The sequence below is a fragment of the Pristis pectinata genome, chromosome 3 (assembly GCF_009764475.1).
Source record: "Pristis pectinata isolate sPriPec2 chromosome 3, sPriPec2.1.pri, whole genome shotgun sequence".
Lineage (NCBI taxonomy): Eukaryota > Metazoa > Chordata > Chondrichthyes > Rhinopristiformes > Pristidae > Pristis > Pristis pectinata.
Genome location: NC_067407.1, coordinates 72,425,662 through 72,447,511, shown reverse-complemented (window position 1 = coordinate 72,447,511; position 21,850 = coordinate 72,425,662). Strand labels below are relative to the sequence as shown.

General features: G+C 44.0%; 1 protein-coding gene across 1 annotated transcript in view; it reads right to left on the bottom strand.

Annotated features, from left to right (window-relative positions):
* Positions 1-21,850, bottom strand: part of LOC127567968 (filamin-A-interacting protein 1-like) — a 289,283-nt gene that overhangs the window by 11,980 nt on the left and 255,453 nt on the right. Inside the window, exons 5-6 of the mRNA XM_052011210.1 lie at positions 17,240-19,961; positions 7,562-7,619 (exon numbers count right to left, since the gene is read on the bottom strand). Coding sequence (XP_051867170.1) covers positions 7,562-7,619; positions 17,240-19,961 — 2,780 coding nt within the window. The remainder of the gene's footprint in view (positions 1-7,561; positions 7,620-17,239; positions 19,962-21,850) is intronic.

Here is a 21,850-nt window from a genome sequence, read left to right as displayed (position 1 = left end):
AGCATAAGCAGTGCCAACAGTAAATCTGACCATGAAAAGCTGCAAATTGGCAGCTCCTAAGTTTGGAAAGGAAATGGAAGGTGGTAACTTAGCTCAACTTCTACCAAAGCCTAACCAGATAACAGCTGTGAAGAAAGCTTTCACAGCCACCCAAGAAAGCAGCTGCGAGACTGCACTATTAATTGAAAGGTTAAACTGCCAGCTCTTCAGCTTTCATCCAGTGCTGTTTTGCTCTCTCCTTGCTTTCACTGGACCATTCCAGAGAACTGTGGAAACCCACATGCACATCGCCGATTTCCCCAACTCTGGTTAATTTTGCTCAGTGAGTGAACAGTGAAAGTGGAGTTGCCAACCCCACCTTCCCACAGCCATTCCCTACATGCAGCCTGATGTGCTTGGGTCATATACCAAAGATAACAGGTCCCTGAGATGTCATTACTTCTCCAGGACATAACTGTTCCAACCCCGTCTGCTCCCAAAACCAATTACAGATACAAGCTCAGTCTCCCACCACAGTAATTCTCTTCTAAAATTTGTAATGTTCAGTATTGAATCAGTACCTGCATTGAGACTATTCTAATGTCCAACATTTATTTTCTCAGAACAATAACACATTTCATCCTTACTAAAGATATGGACACACTAGAACAAAGAAACCAAGCAGCTCCTGAAATACAACACTTCCTCTCTAAAGGTGGTGTGAGTGCTGCCATCTGGACCAGAAACACATAACTGATGATCTCATAGAAACTGCAGCTGGGACCCATGATGGAAGTCAGCAAACTACTTGGTTACTTACCTCATGCTAACCCAGGCAAAAGAGTCGGCCGGTTTACTTTTGTTCTTTAATTGCCAGTTTGTTTGAAAGGCTTCACCAGAGCTACAGGACATCTCCATGTGAAGCAGCAAAAAAAGCAGAGAGCCAATAAATCAAAATAAAACTACGTAAACTATAAAGTTCTTCCAGTTCAACTGCAATAGTCTCTGAAGAGAAATTAAGACCACTGCACTTAGAGCAGCATGTGTTAAAAAGAAACAAAACTTGAGGACCATCTCCATCAATCTTTAGCTTTTGCCTTTCAAGTTTATTAAATGGAGGATATCTAACTCTATTCCCCAGAGCACACCAACCCCACCTGACAACTTTGATGGAAACATTTAAAAAAAAACTCTCATAAACCTCTACAGCACATAAGTTTCATTGCCCGGGATTCATGGTGAAACCCTTTGTCACAGAACAGCACACACTTCCGATTTGATTTCCACTTACAAGTCCTTTGCAGTAGTTACTTTAATTATTTTCTTTTAGTTATATTTTTACTATAACTCACTGCACCTCCTTACTGTTTATACACTGGCATCCTTAACTTTTCAAACTATACTCCATCTTATTTGTATGACACAAACACCCAGATCCAGTAATGTAATGAAATATCCCCTATATCTCAAGGCTGGGTTGTCAGACTTTAGGAGGAGGAATAGGCCATCCGGCCCTTCGAACCTGCTTACTATTCATCAAGATCATGGCTGATATTCTACTTCAGTTCCTGCAGTACCCTATATCCCTTGATCCTCTTAATGTCCAGAAATCTATTGATCTCTGTTTTGAATGAACTCAATAACTGAGTCTCCACAATCCTCCCAGGTACAGAAATCTGAAGATTCACCACCCTCTGGGTGAAAAAAAATCCTCATTTCAGTCTTTAATGATTTACCCCTTAATTTGAAACTGTGACCCCTGGTTTCCAGACTCCTCAGCCAAGACAAACATCCTGCTGGCATCCAGCCCGTTGAGCCCTGTAAGGATTTCTCATTCTTCCAAACTCGAGGCTTGGTCTACACAATCCGTTCTCATATAGCAAACCCATCATCCCAAGGTACTAAGAGGATCTAGATAGATCTATCTTGTGATTGTCCCAGAAGGACAGAGAAGAAGACAAAGCTGTCATTTGTTTACTAATGTGACCAGGGTAACTCAGTACAGATGGTTCTGTAAATGAATGTCATTTAATTTGCTAGACTGGGAAACTTGTTCACTTGGGATCCATTTTGGATTTCAAGTTTTCAAACAGCACAGGGGTTGCTAAAACTATAGCATTTGTAAAAAATAATTGAGATTCATACATCACAAACATATATTTTCATCTGTGCACTTTGCAGCTGCTCTATCCTGGTGTTTACACTTATCCATGAGTGAGCCTTCGTACACTAGATACACGCATCTCAGGCAAAATCCAATTCATCACAGGCAGCTGCTTGAAGTGGCCGAAAGTGGCAAATCCATTGCCAGGTTTGGAAAAACACAAGACATCTGTCTGCCAGCTCTGGAAAACCCTGTACTTCATTCTTCTTTGACGGTTCCATAACTATATTCATTGATCAGCAAGTGCAAACAAAACTGTGTGGCCTGAAGGGTATGCTGGAATGGCAGATACAGTGGAAGAACAAGTGCTTTGGCTTTTATCCCAGCGCATTGAAATCCTATTGAAAATGTGGTTCCTGGTCCTTATCCCGAGGTCGATCACAGGAGCTTGGCTGGGTATGCGCTGGATCAGTGGATTAATTGGTGGAGCCCTGGGCACTGCACACATCATCTTGTATGACAAGGAAGGTAGGGGGGAAAATTCAGTTCGTCACTTGATGTGGAGAGAGGGCTTGGAGTTTAGCACTTGGTGGGGATATGGGCAACAGATGGGGGTGGGGGGGTGAATGTTGGCCAATGGTCAGTGCAGAAGATAGTAGTAGGTAGAAGGTAGTAGGGTCCCAAGGATTTAGCCAAGTACTTTACTTACCTGCAGATTAGCCAGTGCTGTGGAATTAGGACCATATTTTCTGGGCAATGCCCCATGACAGGTGCCTCCAGACATAGTCCTAATTTTTCCACCATGCTCCAAAACAAACACTATAGGGAGAACAGCATGAAATGGAAGTCATGTTAGGTTTGTAAAAGGTGTGCTTGTTTTTCATGATTGACGGAATTTGATCTGGAAATGATCACACTCCCCATGGTAAATCAATTTTTAATTATATGACATTGAAAAAGAAAAACACTTTGTGATCAAAATTTCCAGACAAGCACAAGGCAAACCCATTGGCTGGCATTGACAGGAAAGCACACAAGATACCTTTACACTGCCTTTAAGATCAATTGAGACCCTCAAAATCACTTTTATACAGCAGATATTTGGACGTGCATTTGGGATCACAAATTTCCTATGGAACATCCATGGCTATATCATGCATCAGGAAAATCAATGAGGCAGAAACTGAAGTCCTTCAAAAACCAGGTATGACGGGACTCCTGCAATATTAACATCTTGGCTGGGTTGGGTATGGGTAGGTTGTCAGCTCTCCCCAGTAATTAGATATGGCATTAAATAAGTCAATGTGGCTCATTATGGTATAGGAACTGATAGGCTGTTAAACTACAGCAGAAATGACAAATACTATAAGCAGCTGGAACAATTAAGTGATTCAAACCAGACTGAAAATATCTGTAGCTCAGATACAGCACTGTCTTTGGAGGATAACTTGACTGTACAGACTTCAAATTAATCAGTCATTCACCATAAAGGCAACATCCACAACATCCAGAGACCCCATTGGTCTACGATCACTTGTCAGGTGCCAGTCATTCAAAACAGGAAATGACCATTCCAAATGGGGGAAATCTTTACCACAAACACAACAAAAATAGTGCGTACCCTCACAATATATTGCTCCATATTCTGCACCACAGCTAGTGAGAGACATTCCCAAACTCCTTCACACAGTAAATACCCAATTGTGTTATGCAACAGGAGCCAAGGACTGAGCCCACTTCTAGTCCACACCAGGTACTGATTTCAGGATCACCATGGAGAGTGTGTGTGCTGGGTTGACGGCCACACAGTAAATGGTGCATAGTAGCAATGAAAGATTGGGAGGAAATAACTTCAAAGTTTTTTCATATTTGTCATTAAAAGGCATTTCCTGTAAAGCTGCTTAAAACCATAATTCAAAGTAGTTATGCATCATCAGGCAGTGAGAATGATACTTCATGGATCAATGTGGGAATTCAAAAGTTCTGATATTTCTGTCATACTCCATTAATTCTATTCTACATTTGTTGACATATAAACTAACATAACAACAATTGAAAGTGTTTTACAGCAAGTCCATGTTCCAGATCTTTTCCAACTTATTTAAAAAAAATAGATTTCAGAAAGAAACTGGGCCAGTGCCAGTTTATAAAGGCAGCATTCCCTCCATTCTGGGGCAGAGAGTAACAACTGCTGTTTCGATGAGCACCGTCCCTGTTGGATTTGGTCCTGTGCACAGCCCAATTAATCGGAACTAAAACCTCTTACCAAACTCTGTAATAGACATTGGAATAGCTTCAATGGTGGGCTGGTGGGACCTCCAATTATCACAACTGACAGGCAGCTGCTCCTTTAAAGGTTTAAAGGTTTATCTGATAGAAGAATTTTGCTCAGTGATTCTGGATTAGCTCTGATACTAGTGTCCATTACACATATGTAAAAATAAAGTGAGTCACTGGGAAAAAGGGATGAGCAAGTACAACAACTTGCTCTGTCATATGTTACTTTATACCATGTCTGTAAGCTGCTGTTGAGGCTACATTAATCTGCACAAAGTTGTCTTTGCATTATTAAAAATATTCTTGTTTATTTAGAAATTAAACCAAAAGTGAACTAAGATTTTTTTTAAACATGAAGAACTAGTTTTGTTATAATGAGCAGCTGATTAGTTGCCCCATGCCTCAGTGCATCAAAACAATGTGTAATGTGGTACTGGATACTGTGGATTGAGGAGATCTACAGATTTTGCCCTTTCAACCAGGGTTCTGAATAAGCCTTTACACATCAGAGTACCCAGGGGTCACTTCTGATCCAGTGAACCTACCAAGAAATTGCAGAGTTAAGAGACAGGACAAGGCTGAAGGAGATACAGATGCAGTATCGTCCAGCTAATGACCTGCCAAGGCCTTTTGGTTAAATGAAAGCTCATTACATGTAACTGGAGGAAGCTTTGGGAACATTAGGAGAATGTGAGGGTATAAAATCCACAGCCGAACCTAATAGTATTCTCTCACACCATCAGGCATACACACAATGTCCCGCAATGATGGCTTTGTTCTGAGAATGCTCACACCACTCTTCCCACAAGCACAAATGAGGGATCATTGCTGGGACCTTCCTGATCTGCACCTCTGAACTGCAAAGCAACACTCCATGCCAGGTTTGGTAAATAATTTGCTAATAAATTCAGTCTTAAAAGGGTTTCCAAAGAGTGACACAACAGCTCACTTAAATAAAGAACCAATGAAGTACTTATTAAGAAGTTTCAATCCATCAAAACTGATTATAATGCACACACAGGAATGAGTTATGGCAGAACATGCGAATGAACATCATGCTCAATGTGTCAGGTCACAAACATTATAATTAAACCTGTTGACAGAACTTCAATGTTGGAAACATGATTAAAACATTACATGAAAAATCGAGTTTCTCATGTGGAGAAAAACACAATACTAAAACTTAAAGTTGACAGAAACACAATGGGCTTTACAAAAGTAACACTTTACATTAACCCACATTGTGTCCATAAGATATAGGAGCAGAATTAGGCCATTTGACTCTTCGAGTCTGCTCCGTCATTCCATCATGGCTGATTTATTTTTCCCTCTCAACCCCATTCTCCTGCCTTCTCCCCGTAACCTTTGATGCCCTTACTAATCAAGAACCTATCAACCTCCACTTTAAATATACCCAATGACTTGGCCTCCACAGCCATCTGTGGCAATGAATTCCACAGATTCACCTCCCTCTGGCTAAAGAAATTTGTCCTGTCTGTTCTAAAGGGACGCCCTTCTATTCTGAGACTGTGCCCTCTGGTCCTAGACTTTCCCACTACTGGAAACGTCCTCTCCACGTCCACTGTATCCAGGCCTTTCAATATTTGGTAGGTTTCAATGAGATCCCCCCTCACCCTTCTAAACTCCAGTGAGTACATGCCCAGAACCATCAAACACTCCTCATTCCCTGGATCATTCTTGTAAACCTCCTCTGGACCCTCCCCAATGCCAATATATCCTTCCTTAGATATGGGGCCCAAAACTGCTCACAATACTCCAAATGTGGTCTGACCAGTGCCTTATAAAGCCTCAGCATTACATCCTTGCTTTTATATTCTAGTCCTCTTGAAATTAATGCTAATATAATCTGCAGTGTGTAACCCAGATTAGTGAACACTTCACTTCAAACCAGAAATTTATATTACAGCAAGTGCCTAGAGCTTGCCTTTCACTACTCAGACTCAGCCAGCCCAACATTCAGCAGCACTTGCAATTCTCAGATTTTCTTTCTCCATTAGTATAGCCTGGCCTGCAGGGCTTCTCCCACAGCCCTGCCTCTAATCACCACATTAACCCAATTGGTTAATGTCAGAGATATTCCTTTTCTTCTACCCATTCCCTTCCCCAACTTCTCTGCAACCTGAAACAAACTTGTTTTCTCACTTTCTCAGTTCTGAGGAAGAGGCTGCAACCCAAAATGTTAACTCTGTTTCTCTTTGCACACATGCTGCCTGACCTGTTGAGTGTTTCCAGCATTTTCTGTTTTTACTTCAGCACTTCCAATTCATCCAGTGTTGATTCCAGAACCTTACCTGATCAAGTTTAGCACCCTTTCTGGGAGGGATTTGGGAAGTTTTCCTAGTTAAAACTTATCCTCACCATCATGGCCTGGTTGAATTAATATTTTGGGTTCATTTTATTTAAGGCACTGCAGTGTTAGAAGGAGTGGGTTCAAAGTCCACTCCTTCAAGTCAACCTGCTGGGTAGGGAGATGTGACTCAACAGCAGGATACTCACGTCTGACAAGCATGGGCATCAGTCAGACATCCCCTGATGTAATGGGTTGTGGGAGAGCCATAAACCTTCCTGCAGCCAGTTAAAGATGGCGATGGCCATGGAATGAGTTTGCACCATGTGGCCTGCCAGCCTGTTGATCAGTTGACAAGTCCTCCCACCACTCCAAATGGAAGAGTGTGTGAAGAATTGGACAAACTATTAATATTTTAAATACCTTGAAATCTCTCTGAACTTTCATTTGATATTGCAGAATCTAAGCAACCCTTTACATTCAAGGTCATGCAGTAAAAGCAGTGAGAGCGGTCTTAGTTAAATTGGGAATTTGCCTTCAGTATTACAAAGCACAACTTCCACCTCTGGGACAACACAATGTCAGTGTCAGTGTTATGGTAGCTAGTTTTAATTGCCACTAAACACAATGTTAGTATGCTAGAAGCAGATTTTTTGAGTTAGTATGGGGGAGGGGAAGTCTACCAACAAGGGGTGATCTCCATGGTAGCAGTAACACCTCCACCTACCCCCAAGGCCTCCATGCTCAACCCTTCCCCCCAGCCTGAGGGGCAGAACTGCTGACTGGAGACTTCTTCAGTTCAATTCTCATTGACTGGCTTTCAGCACGAGATTCATACTTTGTCACACCTCCTGCTCCCATGGCTGGCACTACTGGTTTTCCTGCTTTCATACCTTTTGACATGGGGATGCGGGTGGGTGCGGGCCGAGGTGCTGACCCCTCCTGTGCTGCCTGAAAGGGAAAGGAAGAAAAAGACATTATGTTAACATTCAGTCCAACATTAATTCTTTTACAATTCAGAACTTTAATTAGCACTCATTGTTTTAAATAACAGAGTCTTCTTGGTAATTGCAAACCGATTTTCCAGGTTTAGTTACCCATAAGAATGAGATAGGATACAAGGGTCAAACAGACCAACACTTCTAAAACCCAAGAGACCAACAGGCTGACCATGCAGGTCAGTCAATGCAGGACTAACCAATTACTGGAGGAATAAAAGTCAAATAGGACCAAATCACCCCTGGTGGCAAATCAATCAGATGAGATCCTGCTGTTCAAAGTCTAACAACCATTCATCTCCATTTAACGTGTGCAGCCGGTACAGTGACCCGGGTTCAATCCTGACATTTGCACATTCTCCCTGTGACCATGTGGACTTCCTCCAGATGCTCCACTTTCCTTCCAAAACCCAAAGATATGTTGGTTGCTAGGTTAACTGACCGCTGTAAATTGCCCCTTGTGTAGGTGAGTGGTAGAATCTGCGGAAAGTTGATGAGAACGTGGGGAGAATAAAATAAATAGAGTTAATGGTGGATTGGTGTAAATGGGTTGATGGTCCATGTGGATTTGATGGGCTGAAGGGCCCCATTTCCTGTATTCTTCTATGACTATGTAAATTAGGCAAGATTGTAGTTCCACTTCTCTTTCTGCAATGGGCATCTTGGACCATGGTGCAGTTTCCCAGACTGGTATGATCCACATGAAAGACAGCATGGTGATTCCACTGCTCCCAAGTGAGAGTTCTGCTCAGAATTCTTGACCTTTTGAACGTACATACATACAGCAGCCTGACTGAGCTTCACAGGCACCCAGTGGCACTTCCCCCTTAAACACAAATAGTGAACATATTCTAGTTTACTCTCACAACACAAAACATTCTGTTCATCTGCTTTCCCCCAGGAATTATTAAAGCAAAATTCTCAGCACTATTGCTGATGATTTATTAAAGTGAGGAAGATAAATCATGGGATATTGCAAGTCTGTGCCTTTTTAAGGCAGTAAAATCTTACCTTTAAACTGCTGTTCAATAAAGCACTGCGTACTAGGAGTTTAAATGATATTGTCATATGGATACCAATGCAAAAATGGCAGCAACATTGTTCTGGAGCACTTAAAATGTTGACAAAGCAGTATGTGCCATGGAAATCCAGTCAACAGGGAAATAGATGCACGAGGGATACAATCTCTTGTTTAAGTGGGGATGAAGGTGGTTATTCAAAGGGATGCAGGAAAACATTCCAGGAATCATTGCTCCATGCACAATATGTTGCAAAGAATCCTGATGAAAATACTTTCCAAGCAGAAGTAACTATTTCAAAGAGGATTGGGATTTCCCTGCACAGCACTCATGCCGACTCTTGGCTGCCACATATTTTAATTCTTTCATTTCCTGCCAGCAGCTGAGCTGAATGCAAGGCATAGGATTTGACAGCTCTCTTGTATTTAAACAAGTAAGTATTCTCTAGTTCTTTGTAAACCCCAATAAACGATATGGATGAGAATAGGTTCAACACTTATCAACAAAACAAAGATCCTCTGCAACACTGCCCTGTGACAGTAACAGTTTAGGACCACTTCCAAAATCCCGTTTCACTTCTCCTTGAAGGCAGACATTGATGATGAAATTTATGATCACTTCCAGTGTGCTACCACAGCTACTCGCCATCTGAGGAAAAGGGTATTTAAACAGTCTGACCTCAAACCAGCACAAAGCTCATGGTCTTTGAACCCTGCAATGATCCCTGCCCTTCTGAGGCCTGGACTACCTAAAGCAGGCACCATAAAGTACTGGGAAAATACAACCAATGCTGTCTCCACAAAATCCTCCAAATTCCCTGACAGGATGAGCAAAACAATGTGCATCCTCGCCCAGGTCAACATCTCCAGGAGTGAGGCACTAGTTACACTCAGTCAACTCCATTGGGAAGCCCAAATAACTTGGACGCCCAGCACAAGACTTCTGGAAAAGGTACTCTCTCCTCTGAGCTTTGCCATGTCAGGAGATTACCAGGTGGGCAGACTTGGCTGAATTTGACTGGGAAAATAGATTAAAGACTAAGATGGTGGGTCAGCAGTGGCAGATGTTTAAGGAGCTATTTTATAAATCTGAGCAAAAGGTATATTCCAGTGAGGAAGAAAGGCTGTATGAATAGGATGCACCATTCCTCACTAAAAGTTAAGGATAGTATCAAATTAAAAGAAAGGGCAAGAGAGAAACCGTGGCACGCCAGTTAGTGCTGCTGCCTCACAACTCCAGGGATCCAGGTGCTGTTGGAATGAATTTTGCATGTTCTACACACATTTCCACCATGTGCTCCAGTCTGCTCCCAAATATGTGCTGGTAGGTTAATCGATGACTGTAAATTATCCCTCAGTGTGCCCAAGTGCCAAAAGTATCAAAGGGGGTGTTGATGAGCAAGTGAGAGAGAATAGGTTGCAGGGGTGTGAGAAGAATGGGACCGACATGATGGGCTGATCGGTCTCCTCCTGTGCCACAGTCAGTGAGCAATGTTGTGAAGATTAGTGGCAGGGCAGAGGATTGGAAAATTTTTAAAAACCAGCAAAGGATGATTGAAAAAAAATACTGAAACTATAAAATGAGAGTGAACCAGCAAATAATACAACAGATATAAAGAACGTAACTAAAGTAAATATGGGTCCCTTAGAGGATGAGGCTGGAGGATTAACAATAGGAAGTAAAGAAATGGCAGAGATAAATATTTTGGATTGGTCTTCACAGTAGAAGACTCTAAAAATAATTTGTCTACAGTAATTATCTTACATTAGCACCCATTCCTTTAAATAACCGAGTCTTCTCAGTGTGACTAATTTTAGCTAGAGTCCTATGAGGATGTAACGAACAGACTGGATACAGGGAAACCAGTAGATGTAATGTATTTGGATTTCCAGAAGGCATTTGATAAGGTGGTAAATAAAAGGCTACTGCACAAAAGCATATAGTAGTACACCGGCGCGGATAGGGGATCAGTTGACTAAGTGTTGGGATACAAGGGAGAAACAAGATACTGCAGATGCTGGAATCTGAAGCAACCAACAATCTGCTGGAGGAACTCAGTGATTTGAGCTGCACCTGTGGGGGGAAAGATATCGTTGACATTTTGGGTCAAAACTCAGCATTAGGACTGAGAGTGGAGAGGGAAGATGGCCAGTATAAAGAAGTGAGGTGAAGTAATGAGGAAGGGTCAGTAGGTGATTAGTGGACTGAGGAGGGTGAAGGATGATGTGCAGATGGAGCCAGGTAGGGTAAGAGTAGGGGTGGAGTTAGGAGGCAGAGGCAGGTGGATGATGGGTGGAGGCAGATTAAAAAAAAGGCAGGTGGAACCAGGCGTGTGTGTGGGTTGGGGGGGGGGGGGGGGGGCGGGGTGAAGATTGAGACAACTGGGGACTAAGAGTTGGGATAATTGGGTCATTTTCAGATTGGCAACATCAAGTAACTACTGGGGTACAACAACCAAATCAGGGTTGGGGGCCTCACTGTTAATAAACTATGTAATCAATGGATGAAGTGTGCTAAAGCAAAATTTGTTGGTGAGTCAAAGGGTAAGATGGTAGCAGTTATGAGGAGAACACAGAGCCTGCAAATGGGATATAGATTGATTGAGAGGACAGTTGGCAGATGGAGTATAATATGGAAAAATATGAGGTTATCCACTTTGGAAGGAGAACAATGAAGAGTTATTGTTAAAAAAAAATCAGATCCTGCAGATGCTGGAAATCTGAAATAAAAACAGAAATACTAAAACATTTAGCAGGTCAGACAAAGTTAAATGTTTCACATCCAAGACACTTTGTCAGAATTGGGTAAGAGAGAAAAACAAATTAGTTTTAAGTTGCAAAGGGGGTGGGGGCTGGGATAGATTGGACAAGGGAATCTCTCAGGGAAAAGCAAGTTACCGGAAATTGTTGAATTTTATATTCCTTCCATCCTTTCTCCCCGGTCTAGTCCTTTGCCATTTACATCCGTAACACTCCTATGGCCCTCCAACACCTTGACTGCCTGCGGTGTCCCTGTCACATTAATTTTCCACCCCACTTTGACCTCTGTGCTCAGGCAACTCATGGCCTCCTGCACTATGCCTATGAGGTACAAAATAAGCTTGGAGAAACAAAGTTAGGACTACAAAATGTAGTGGTACAAAGGACTCTGCAGGTCCTTGTACTTGCGACACAAAGATAATATGCAGGTACAACAGGTAATTAGGAAGGCTATTGGAATGTTGTCCTCTCTTGCAAAGAGTAGTAATTCTAAAAGTTACATTTCAATGCATTGGTATGGATATCTGAGATAAGCTGGCCAGTGAGAAGGATTTGGCCTAAGGAGCCTACACAGAACATCTGGCCAGAGGCTAGTCCGATCTGGCTCTTCAGTGTACCAACTACATTTTCTGTGCATGTCAAATCCATTGACGTACACCACATGACTCTAGAAAAAAATGTATAAATCCTACCTGGCATAAACATTCCTCCCTTTCTCAAGAGATCAAAGACTTTTACATTTTATGCTTGACTTCCTTCCAGTGTTCCTTTTAAACAACCTAATAAATGATGATGTTGGTCATTGATAACTGCTGGTCTCTTGCAACCCAGTATCATCTCAGGTCAACATAGCAATGGAACACAATGCTCATCCATTTATCCAGCAGGACTGATGGACGAACAGATGTTAACATGAAAGCCTTTGAGGAGCAGACATCGAATGCAATTCTCCCTCTTTCACTGGGATATATTATTCCTGGGGTAAATCAAGATCATTTGATAATGTCAGAAAAAGTACAATGGAAGGTGGAGAGATACAAATCTAAAGGAAGAAAAGCTCTGGTCAAGCATGATTATTTTCCAAGTCTGATTTTGGCCCCTGTTGCCCTTTTGGACGGTCTGCCAGGATAGTTTTAGTTATTTTAATTAACAATCTTGAAATTTAAATTCTTCCAATTTAATATCTTAGTCTATTTTATGCTCTCAGATGTTAAAATCTAGTTTTAGGACTGCCGTTTTAAAGGAGGAATAGCTTTTAAGGGATATTGGTCCCTCAGTTCAGTTTTAGACTTACTAGTAATGTCATTTTAACAGAGGTTAGAAGGAATAGTTATATCCTGTGTGCAGTGAAGGATTGGTTGCCTTTAATGTTTTACAGAGGAATGCCAAAGTAGATGCAATGTGGTAGGTGTAGCAAGGTTGACAAGTAACATGAAATGGATTATCATTATGCAAAACATGAGGGTAACATCACTTGTGAGGCGAGCGAGGGTAGGATCGACGTGAGACCAGAGGGAGCTGGCTCCTTCTGCTGGTTCTTCAAAACTGGGACCAGGCCAACATGAATGGCACAGGCACCCTCTGTTACCAATTCTAAGGTAGGGTTCATGCAGGGAAGCTAGAGATGCCAATGGAAAAGGAAGGCCCTTGTCCACTTGAACATAGACCTGGAACAGATTGAATTTTTGCAGTGAAGAGTGAGAGAACCAAAATCAATTAAGTTTTGATTGCTGCCAAATGTGAAGACAAACAAAAAGATTTCTGACAAGCATCGCATAGTCGACTATATTAGGAGGCACATGACACTTGAAGCAAAATCTGTTTAATCGGATGTTATTGTGGAAGTTAATGAAAGACAACAGTGCAGAAGATAGATACCATGGCTGTCAATGTCCACGATGGTATTGTGAGCTCCAATAGGATAATTTTAGACAATATTAGTGTTAACATCAATTCCTCTAACAACAATGAGAATTATAGCTCTGGTATGGATTCTACTAGTGACAATAGAATTTCAGTTATTCAGCTTTTAAATGAGGCGGACATTCTGTGCAGCAAGAAAGACATAGTTAGCAAAGAAAAATGTGTGGCTTTGCAATCCACAAATCATGGTAGCTAGTTCAGTGGTCAGTGGCAACAGACTGCAGAAGATTGAAGCATGTCAGGAAAGGATGGTATTTAATTCAGGGCAATGGTGGCAGAAAAGGTGATTCAGAGGGATGTATAGGAAAATTGGACAGCCTTAGCAAGGCAACTGATGGGTGGTTTGACCAATGTCATAGAAAGATACAGCACAGAAATGGGCAGAGTTCACACCAACCATCAACCACCCATTTACTCTAATCCCATTTTATGTTCCCCCCTTTCCCCAGCTCGCCCCAGATCCTACACACACCTACACACTAGGACCAAAACAGAAAGACATTGCATGCTGCCTGGATTTAGGTGAGGTTAAGAAAATGGATAGAATATTAGAGCAAATTCTACTCCCTGGGAAAACTTTAAGGTTAAGAGGCATTTAGATAGACACTTAAGCAAGACATAGAAGGGTATGGTCCTAATGTGGGCTAATCGGATTAGTGTAGATTAGTGTAAAAAGTCAGCATGGACATTTCTGTACAGTACAACTCAATGATTCTAAAATGCAGTAAAGTGCCAGCCTCACTGTCCTTATTCAAAGTTGGACAATCCAATAAAAATGTAAAATATTGATAACTGGAGCCAATTGCTAATGCTTCTCAGGGTGTTCACAAAAATTTTAGTTAAAAGGTCAGCCAGAAAGTCTGACAGAAAAGATCAGTGGCAGCAACTTCTGGTTATACTCAAAATATTGCAATTTTAACCAACTCATTAACAGCAGCCTTGCGGAATAGGACCTTGTGTAGTTTTTAGGATTTAGCCCAAAGTGTTTGATTCCATGGCTAGTAGCTTATTATTAAAGTTCTACTTTAATCGAAGGTGATACAGCAAAGACCGGGCCCATCCCGAATAAAAGGTTAAACAGTGTAACCTGCTTTCTCTAATTTTATTTAATATTATTATGGACATTTTACAATGTTCTTTAAATACTAAGGAATGTGGTTTTAATTTGGATTCTCGCAAAGGCACGTCAAAAAATCAAGATTGTTCAGAAATTTTGTTTTAAAACTGGTCGAGATTAATGTGAATAAAGCAGCAGGTGTTTTTATGATGTCGAGGAATAAGACTTCAATTTTTAATACCATGGATTTTATTGCCCTACATGCATTTGAGAAGCACTTAGGGGCCATCGAGAGGATGCATGGGTGATGATTGGTTAATTAAGTTAGAGGGTTGGTCCCTGAACTTATTGAAAGTGAGATTCAAACCCATACAGTAGAGATATTTAGAGCTGTTGTTACACCTTTTAGTATTCCCTAATTATAAGCAAGGTATCACTAAATACTATGTTAAATGTGGTTTTCAGGAATTATTATACTCAAGGGTAAGGGAATGATGGTCTGAGACCACCAAGCTAAGGTCTAAATCCCCTTGGAAATAATAAGGAAGAAGGGATTTTTACAGGCCATTGATATCCTGGACCCTCTCTTGTATAAGTATGTAGTCATTAGTTTGGAAGATGTAATTATGAGATAAAACAATAAGATTTTTGTAAGAGAAATGAGGTGGATAATAATGTTCAATTAGTTGTTGTTCCAGCTGGAAATGCCTTTGACAGGAATTTCAAATGATGGAGAAGCAAGAGGATTGATACCTGGGCCGAGATGCCACATTAGAGGATTGGGGCAAGTTATTTTAAGAACAATATTAGCTTGAGCAATTGGGTAAAGGGTTTCATTCTTTATAAACAATCTAATGTTATCAGTACCCTGCTTTTAAGATCAAAGTGAAGTAACCTAACCTTGGCCAGACCAGGTATGGACAAGGTATGTCAGTGGTGCTGTTGGCCAATGAATTGTTATACGTTATCTCTGGGTGATGCCTTTCAAAAGGCATGAATGCTGGAGCTTTTATATAACAAAGCATCTCAAGTTGACTGGATTGTTTTTAAGGTGCCTAGGTTTTTAGATCTCTAGGGAAAGATTTTATTGAAAAATCAATAAAGTAATGCACCTCCAGGGGACCATCAAGAAATCATGCGACATCCCATGCTGTGAACTTTTTCAATCTGTAATTGGTACCAGGGAAGTGCTCCCAGATAATGACTCAGAGTAACACAGCATGATAACAGGCCCTTCAACCCAACTCATACATGCCGAACAAGTTGTCTACTTCAGCTAGTTCCATTGCCCTGCATTTGGTCCACATTCCATCTAAACCTTTCCTATCCATGCATCCATTTCATTCACTAGTGAGATTTTTGGGAATGAAGAAATTTAAGGGATTTCCCTCCTAGTTTCAAGAACTGTACTTTTAGGAACTATTGATATTAAAAAAAAGCTCGTAATCGGATGGTGTTTTATTATTTGATCTGCTTTTATGGTTGCAGCTTTCGGTTTATAATTAGTGATGTTTAACCCCATGTTAAAATTTTGAAAAATATTTATTACTCTTCAACACATCAAATGATGTAAACTATGTTATTACTGACTGAATGGTCTGAACTCTGGCTCTGTACCCATGGCGGGCAGCCCTTATGTGTGTCAATCGTTTCTGGCCTCATTGATTAATAGTACTATTAGACAAGCTACTTTAAAATTCAAAAGGGGAGCACTATTTTTGTTATGTGTTACTAAGTATTTAGACAAGCACTTGAATCCTAAAGGCATAGAAGACTACAGACCAGGTGTTGGCAAATGGAATTAGATAGATGGGTACTTGACAGTCAGCATGGACATGGTGGGTCAAAGGGCCTGTTTCTGGGCAGTATGTATGACTATGATATAGGTTGTCTTGCGAAACTATTTAAGAATCAACCATTTCTAGGTGCCTGGGGTCAAGTAGCATACTCCTAGTGGGGACTTATTTCTTACCTAACCTCCAGCCACCCACAAACCTACCACTTGGCTGCTGGGTAGAGTATTGAATGCCCTTTGTGGACGCTTCCTGGCAGTCACACCACAACCAAGGTTTCAACACTCTGAAAGAATGTGTTAATCAATACTTATAAGACTATTGAACAGTTCCCTTATACGATGATGGACTCTTGACCTCACAATCTACCTTGATATGACCTTGCACCTTATTGTGTACCTGCACTGCTCTTCCCCTGTAACTACTACACTTTACTCTGTATTCTGTTATTGTTTTTGCCCTGTAATACCTCAATGCACTGTGTAATGAATTGATCGGCATGAACAAGTTTTTCTTGTTCGGTAAGACAAGTTTTTCACTGCACCTCGGTACAAGTGACAATAATAAACCAATACTATTACATCAATTGCAATTCATACTTGGAAGCATAAAATACCTAAAAGTTCACCAATGCAATGCCACTTATTGTGGAAAATCAGCCAATCCCAATGAAAAAAAAACACAGAAAATGTTGGAAAAACTCAGCAGGTCAGACAGAATCTGTGGGGAAACAGATTTAACGTTTGAGACCCTTTGTCAGAGCTACCATTGTTTTTCATTTCCAGTTGTAACGAAGCTGCCTTTAGATTTGCACTTTGTCTACCTGAACTGCACTTTCTCCGTAGCCCTAACATTATATTCTACATTCTGTTTTTCTTTTTGCTGCCCGATGTACTCGTGTACGGAAAGATCTCTCTGGATGCCACGCAAACAAAAGCTTTTCACTGTATCTGGGTGCATGTGACAATAATAAACCAATACGGTGTTGAGGGCGGCGTCCGGTTCGAGGCTGGGACACTCACCAGTGCCGGCGTGGTCCTGGTGGGCGAGGTGCTGGCCGGAGTTATGATGATGCTGCTGGTCATTTTGCTGGGCGAGCTCTTGGGCGGGGTGTAGTGGCGAGGCGAGCGAACAACAGTGCCTGTCCCTTCCTTGCCATCGGCGGGCACGGCGAGAGGCCGCACTGTGATGAGCGGGGCGCCGGGCTCAGAGCAGCCGCCGGCCGGCCGCTTGTACTGGGTGCCCAGGTGGATGTGGATCTTGTTGTCCTCCGTGGTGATGATGTTGGCGTTGGGGCTGTACCTCCGGCCGGCTCCCTGCTGCTGCTGCTTGTCCGGGCTCACCCTGAACACGGCCCGGCCCACCGGCAGCTCCTGCGGCTCGGGGCCCAGGGCCGGCTCGCAGCCGGGGACCGTGCTCACCGTCACGATCTGGATGGGGGACGAGGAGACGTCGGGGGAGCTCGGCCGAGGCTGAGGGCGGCCCGGGGGGGAACCGGGCCGGGAGAAGGTGGTGATGGTGACGGGCGAGGCCGGGCGCTCGGGCGAGAAGCGGCCCTCCGAGGCCTTGGGCGCCGGGATGATGGTGATGCGGGGCTTGTGAGGCCCCAGCGTGGGGATGACGGCGCTGCTGGAGAAGAAGTCATCGGCCGCCGGGCTGGTGATCTCCAGCGTGGCCGTGCTGCCGCCCTGGTCCGGCATCACTCGGATGTGGAGCGGCTGCCCTTGTTTCCCGGAGACGAGCAGCGGCTTGTCGGGGCCGGGACCTGCCTCCCGCCGCTTGGCCCAGGGGATCCAGGAGCGGCGCTCGCCGGCGGCTGGCGGGTAGCGGTCGAGCACGGCCGGCGGCCTCCTCAGGCTGCCTTGGCGCAGGTGGCTCATCAGGTGGTTCTCCTCCTGCACCGACTGGCGGATGAAGACGGCGGCGTTGTGCTCGTCCTCGTCGCCCGCCGCGCCGTCCGTCTGCACGGCGGTGGAGGCGAGCGGCACCTCCACCATGCGGCGGCCGTCCGTGCTGGGCCGCAGGGCGCGGCCGCAGCGCTTGGAGAGCTCTAGTTCGCGGGCCAGGCTGACCACCTCCAGGCCCATGTCCTTGTTGCGGTCCTCCTCCTGCTGGCAGCGCCGCCGCAGCCGCGAGTAGTCGGCCTGCAGCTGCGACAGCTGGTCCTCCTTCTGCATCAACTCGTGGATCTTCTCCTTCAGCGCCCTCACCTCGGCCGCCAGCTCCCGGCTCCGGCCCTCCTCCAGCCGCAGCCGCCCGCGGGCCTCGGCCTCCCGGCCGCCGCCGTCTCCTTGCTCGCTCCGGCTGACCTGCTGCCGCATCTCCTCCAGCTGCTGGCTCAGCTGGTCGGCCTTGTCGCGCTCGGTCCTGAACCTCTGCTCCAGTCGGTCGTACTCGTCCTCCGTCTTCATCAGGTCGCCCTCCACCACCTCCAGCTGCTGCAGCCGGGACCTCAGGCGCTCCACCTCCAGCGTCAGCTCCCTCACTTTGGGGCTGTCCGGCTGTGCTTCCTCGGGAGGACGGTCAGCCTCTGGGGTGGCTCGACTTCGCAGAGCGTCGCTCTCGGCCTCCTCCAGCCTCTTCTTCAGCAGGCCGAAGCGGAGGTTCAGCTCGCTGGACCTTTGCTCCTCGCTCTTGAGCTTCACCACCAGTTCTTCCCTCTCGCTGAGCAAGGTGGACACCTTCTCCTCCATCTCAGACTTCAGTTTGAGGAGCTTCTTGCTCTCTTCGATCAGCTTCTCTGTTACCTCTGTGGTTTTGCTTTGCTCCTCCTTGAGCTTGTTGTTGAGTTCGTTGACTTTCTGTTCTTCTTGGTTCAGCTTCTCGGCCACCCCTCTCCTCTGGTCCACCAGCATCACTGTGAACGACTTCAGCTTTGTCAGATCGTCTTTCAAGCTGAATTCGCTCTTTCCCAGTCTGGCCTCAGAGGATTCCAGTTCCTTCACGCGAGCTTTAACTGCTTCCAACTCGTTGAACAGATCTTTGCTCAGAGCCTTTTCTTTATCCAGGCTGATGTGCAGTTGGGAGCATTCTGATTTGCTTTTGTTGAAAGCGCCTTCCAGTTTTTCCAACTCCACCATTCTCTTCTGCAGTTTCTCCACCTCCAACTTCAAGCTGCTGCTGTGGAGCTCTTCCTGCTGCAGTTTCTTCTTCAGCTCCCTGCCCTGATCCTCTGCCTTGGTGATCTCCTCGTCTTTTCCCTCCATCTCCAGCAGCCGCTTGCGTAGGCTCTCCACCTCGGACATGAGGCTGGAGTTGCCGCACTCCCCTTGCCTAATTTTGTCCCGCAGCTCTTGCAGTTCTTCCTCCGCTTTCTGGAGGCTCTTGTTGGCTTCCTCCAGCTCCTCAAACCGGTGGGCCAGAGCTGACAGCTTCTGCCGTAACTGGCGGTTCTGGGACTCCTGGTTGGCCAGTTTAGCTGTCATCTCGTCGAGGTCCTGCACGGACTTGGCAGATTTGTGTTCAAGTTCTGCTTCCAGCTGGAATACCTTCTGCGCCTCCTCCCTGGCTCTCTCGTCACTGCTCCTGACTTTCTCTTCCTCCTCTCGGAGTTTGTGCACGAGCTCCTGCACCTTGTGGGTTTGTTGGCCGAGCTGCTCGATGTGGATCTGCCGTTCGTCCACCAGCATTAGTGCAAATGACTTCAGCTTCACCAACTCCTCTCGCACCCGGCCCAGCCGTCGGTTGTTCTCTTTCTCCTTCCGAGCTTGGTAGCACTTTTCCTGTTCAAGCAGTTTCTTCAACCTGAGGGCAGAATAAAAGGTTGTATGAGAAAGAGATTAAGACACGTCTTTTAGGGCTTCTTACAGTTTGGGATGACTATTGCAGCCAGAAGACAAACATTGCAGCATGTTTAATGGGGTAACCAGTAAGATGTTAAAGGAACTCAGCCAGTCAGGCAGCATCTGTAGAAAGAAACAGGCAGCAGAACCACCCCACCTCCCTTATTTGACCTTCCTTTCCCATCAGATTCCATCATCTTCATCATCTATCACCTCCCGTGCTCTGTCACTTTTTCCAGTCCAGATGAAGGGTCTTGACCCAAAATGTCCATTCCCCCCCTCCCCCCCCCCCCCCCCCACACAACTGCTGCCTGACCCACTGAGTTCCTCCAGCAGATTGTTTGTTGCTCCAGATTCCAGCATCTGCAGTCTCCTGTGCCTTCATGTTTAATGGGATGTTCTTGTCCAAGTCTCAATCCTGATGTGGAATTGCTGTGTTGAAAGTACAAATTAAAAACAGCTTCAGGATGCAAAGTGAAACAGTTAGGACTGAGCTGGGGAGAAATTCCTTCACCCAGAGGTTAGTGAACATGTGGAATTCTCCACTATAGAGGATTGTAGAGGCCAAGTTTGAGGATAGATTTCTAGACACAAAGGCATCAAGGGGTATGTGGAGAGAGCAGGGCTGTGGTATTGGAGATGGAGGATCAGTCATGATCATAGAACAGTACAGCACTGGACAGCCCATTCACCCCAGATGTGCCAATCTTGATGCCAGTTTATACTAAATGTTCTCCTCCTGTGTATCATCTGTATCCCTCCATTCCTTTCATATTCATTTGTCGATCTAAAAGCCTCTTAAACTCCACCAAACTTTGTTGAATGGGAGAGCAGGCTGAAAAGGGCTAAATGGCCTAGTATATTTAAAGGTGTCTTACAACAGTTACGGCTCATGCAAAGACTTCTCTACATATGTTGAGTCATCACTAATGCTCCACGTGCCCTACATGATTTATGACCGAGTTCTAACTCAAAGTGGCGAGTTGACACAATATTCTTTTTGCCATGTGGGCCAAGTTTTTAGCTTAGTTGTTTTCCAACCCCTTAATCAGAAGGCACCCCATGTCACCAAGTGGAGACCAGAGCTCCACCTCTGAATTCTTAAATAGTGGAAAACCAGGAGTATATGCCCCCCCCCAGCAAAGTGAAACGGGGCTTAGATCAAATGGGAATTGATAGCAAAGGAATTTTGACAACAAGGATTATGAAAAATTGGATTAATGGAAATCAAGATAGGATGGTTCATTGATTTATTAAATATTAAACAGACTCAAGAAGGGCTGAATGGCATATTCCTGAAACAGTTAGAATTTTAGCCTTTATTAGATGAGTTCTTTAACAATGATGAACCCTCCATACATACTTTGCTGCCTGGTGGGTTTATTCAGGAAAACAGCAGCCAGTGGTTACTGGACCACTTTCCTCTTACCATTTCTGTGGTCACTGCTACTGAAAACAATGCAGTTAGCTCCAATCCCTCAATTTAAACTCTAAGTGATTAGTAAAACAATTTTCTGCATTGGTTCATACAGTAACTGATGGAAAAAGGAAGAAAATTACAGTCCTCAAAAATAAATGGATTTGCCTTGTACACTTCATTCCATGGTCTGGGTTCTTTCCCTACCCAGTAAAAGAACATTATCAATATCAAAACATCGTTTTCCCCACAGTTCATGAAAACATTAAAATGTTTGGATGGAGTACCTCTCAGTATTTCAGCAGGATAGTCACAAAAAACTTGAATATAACATTTTACAAAGTCAGCAACTAATGCGTCTAACAGTCTGCAAAAAAAAAGCTTCCAGAGATCAAAGCCTTTTTTTTTGTTGCATCCCTCCTGCCTCTTCAAAT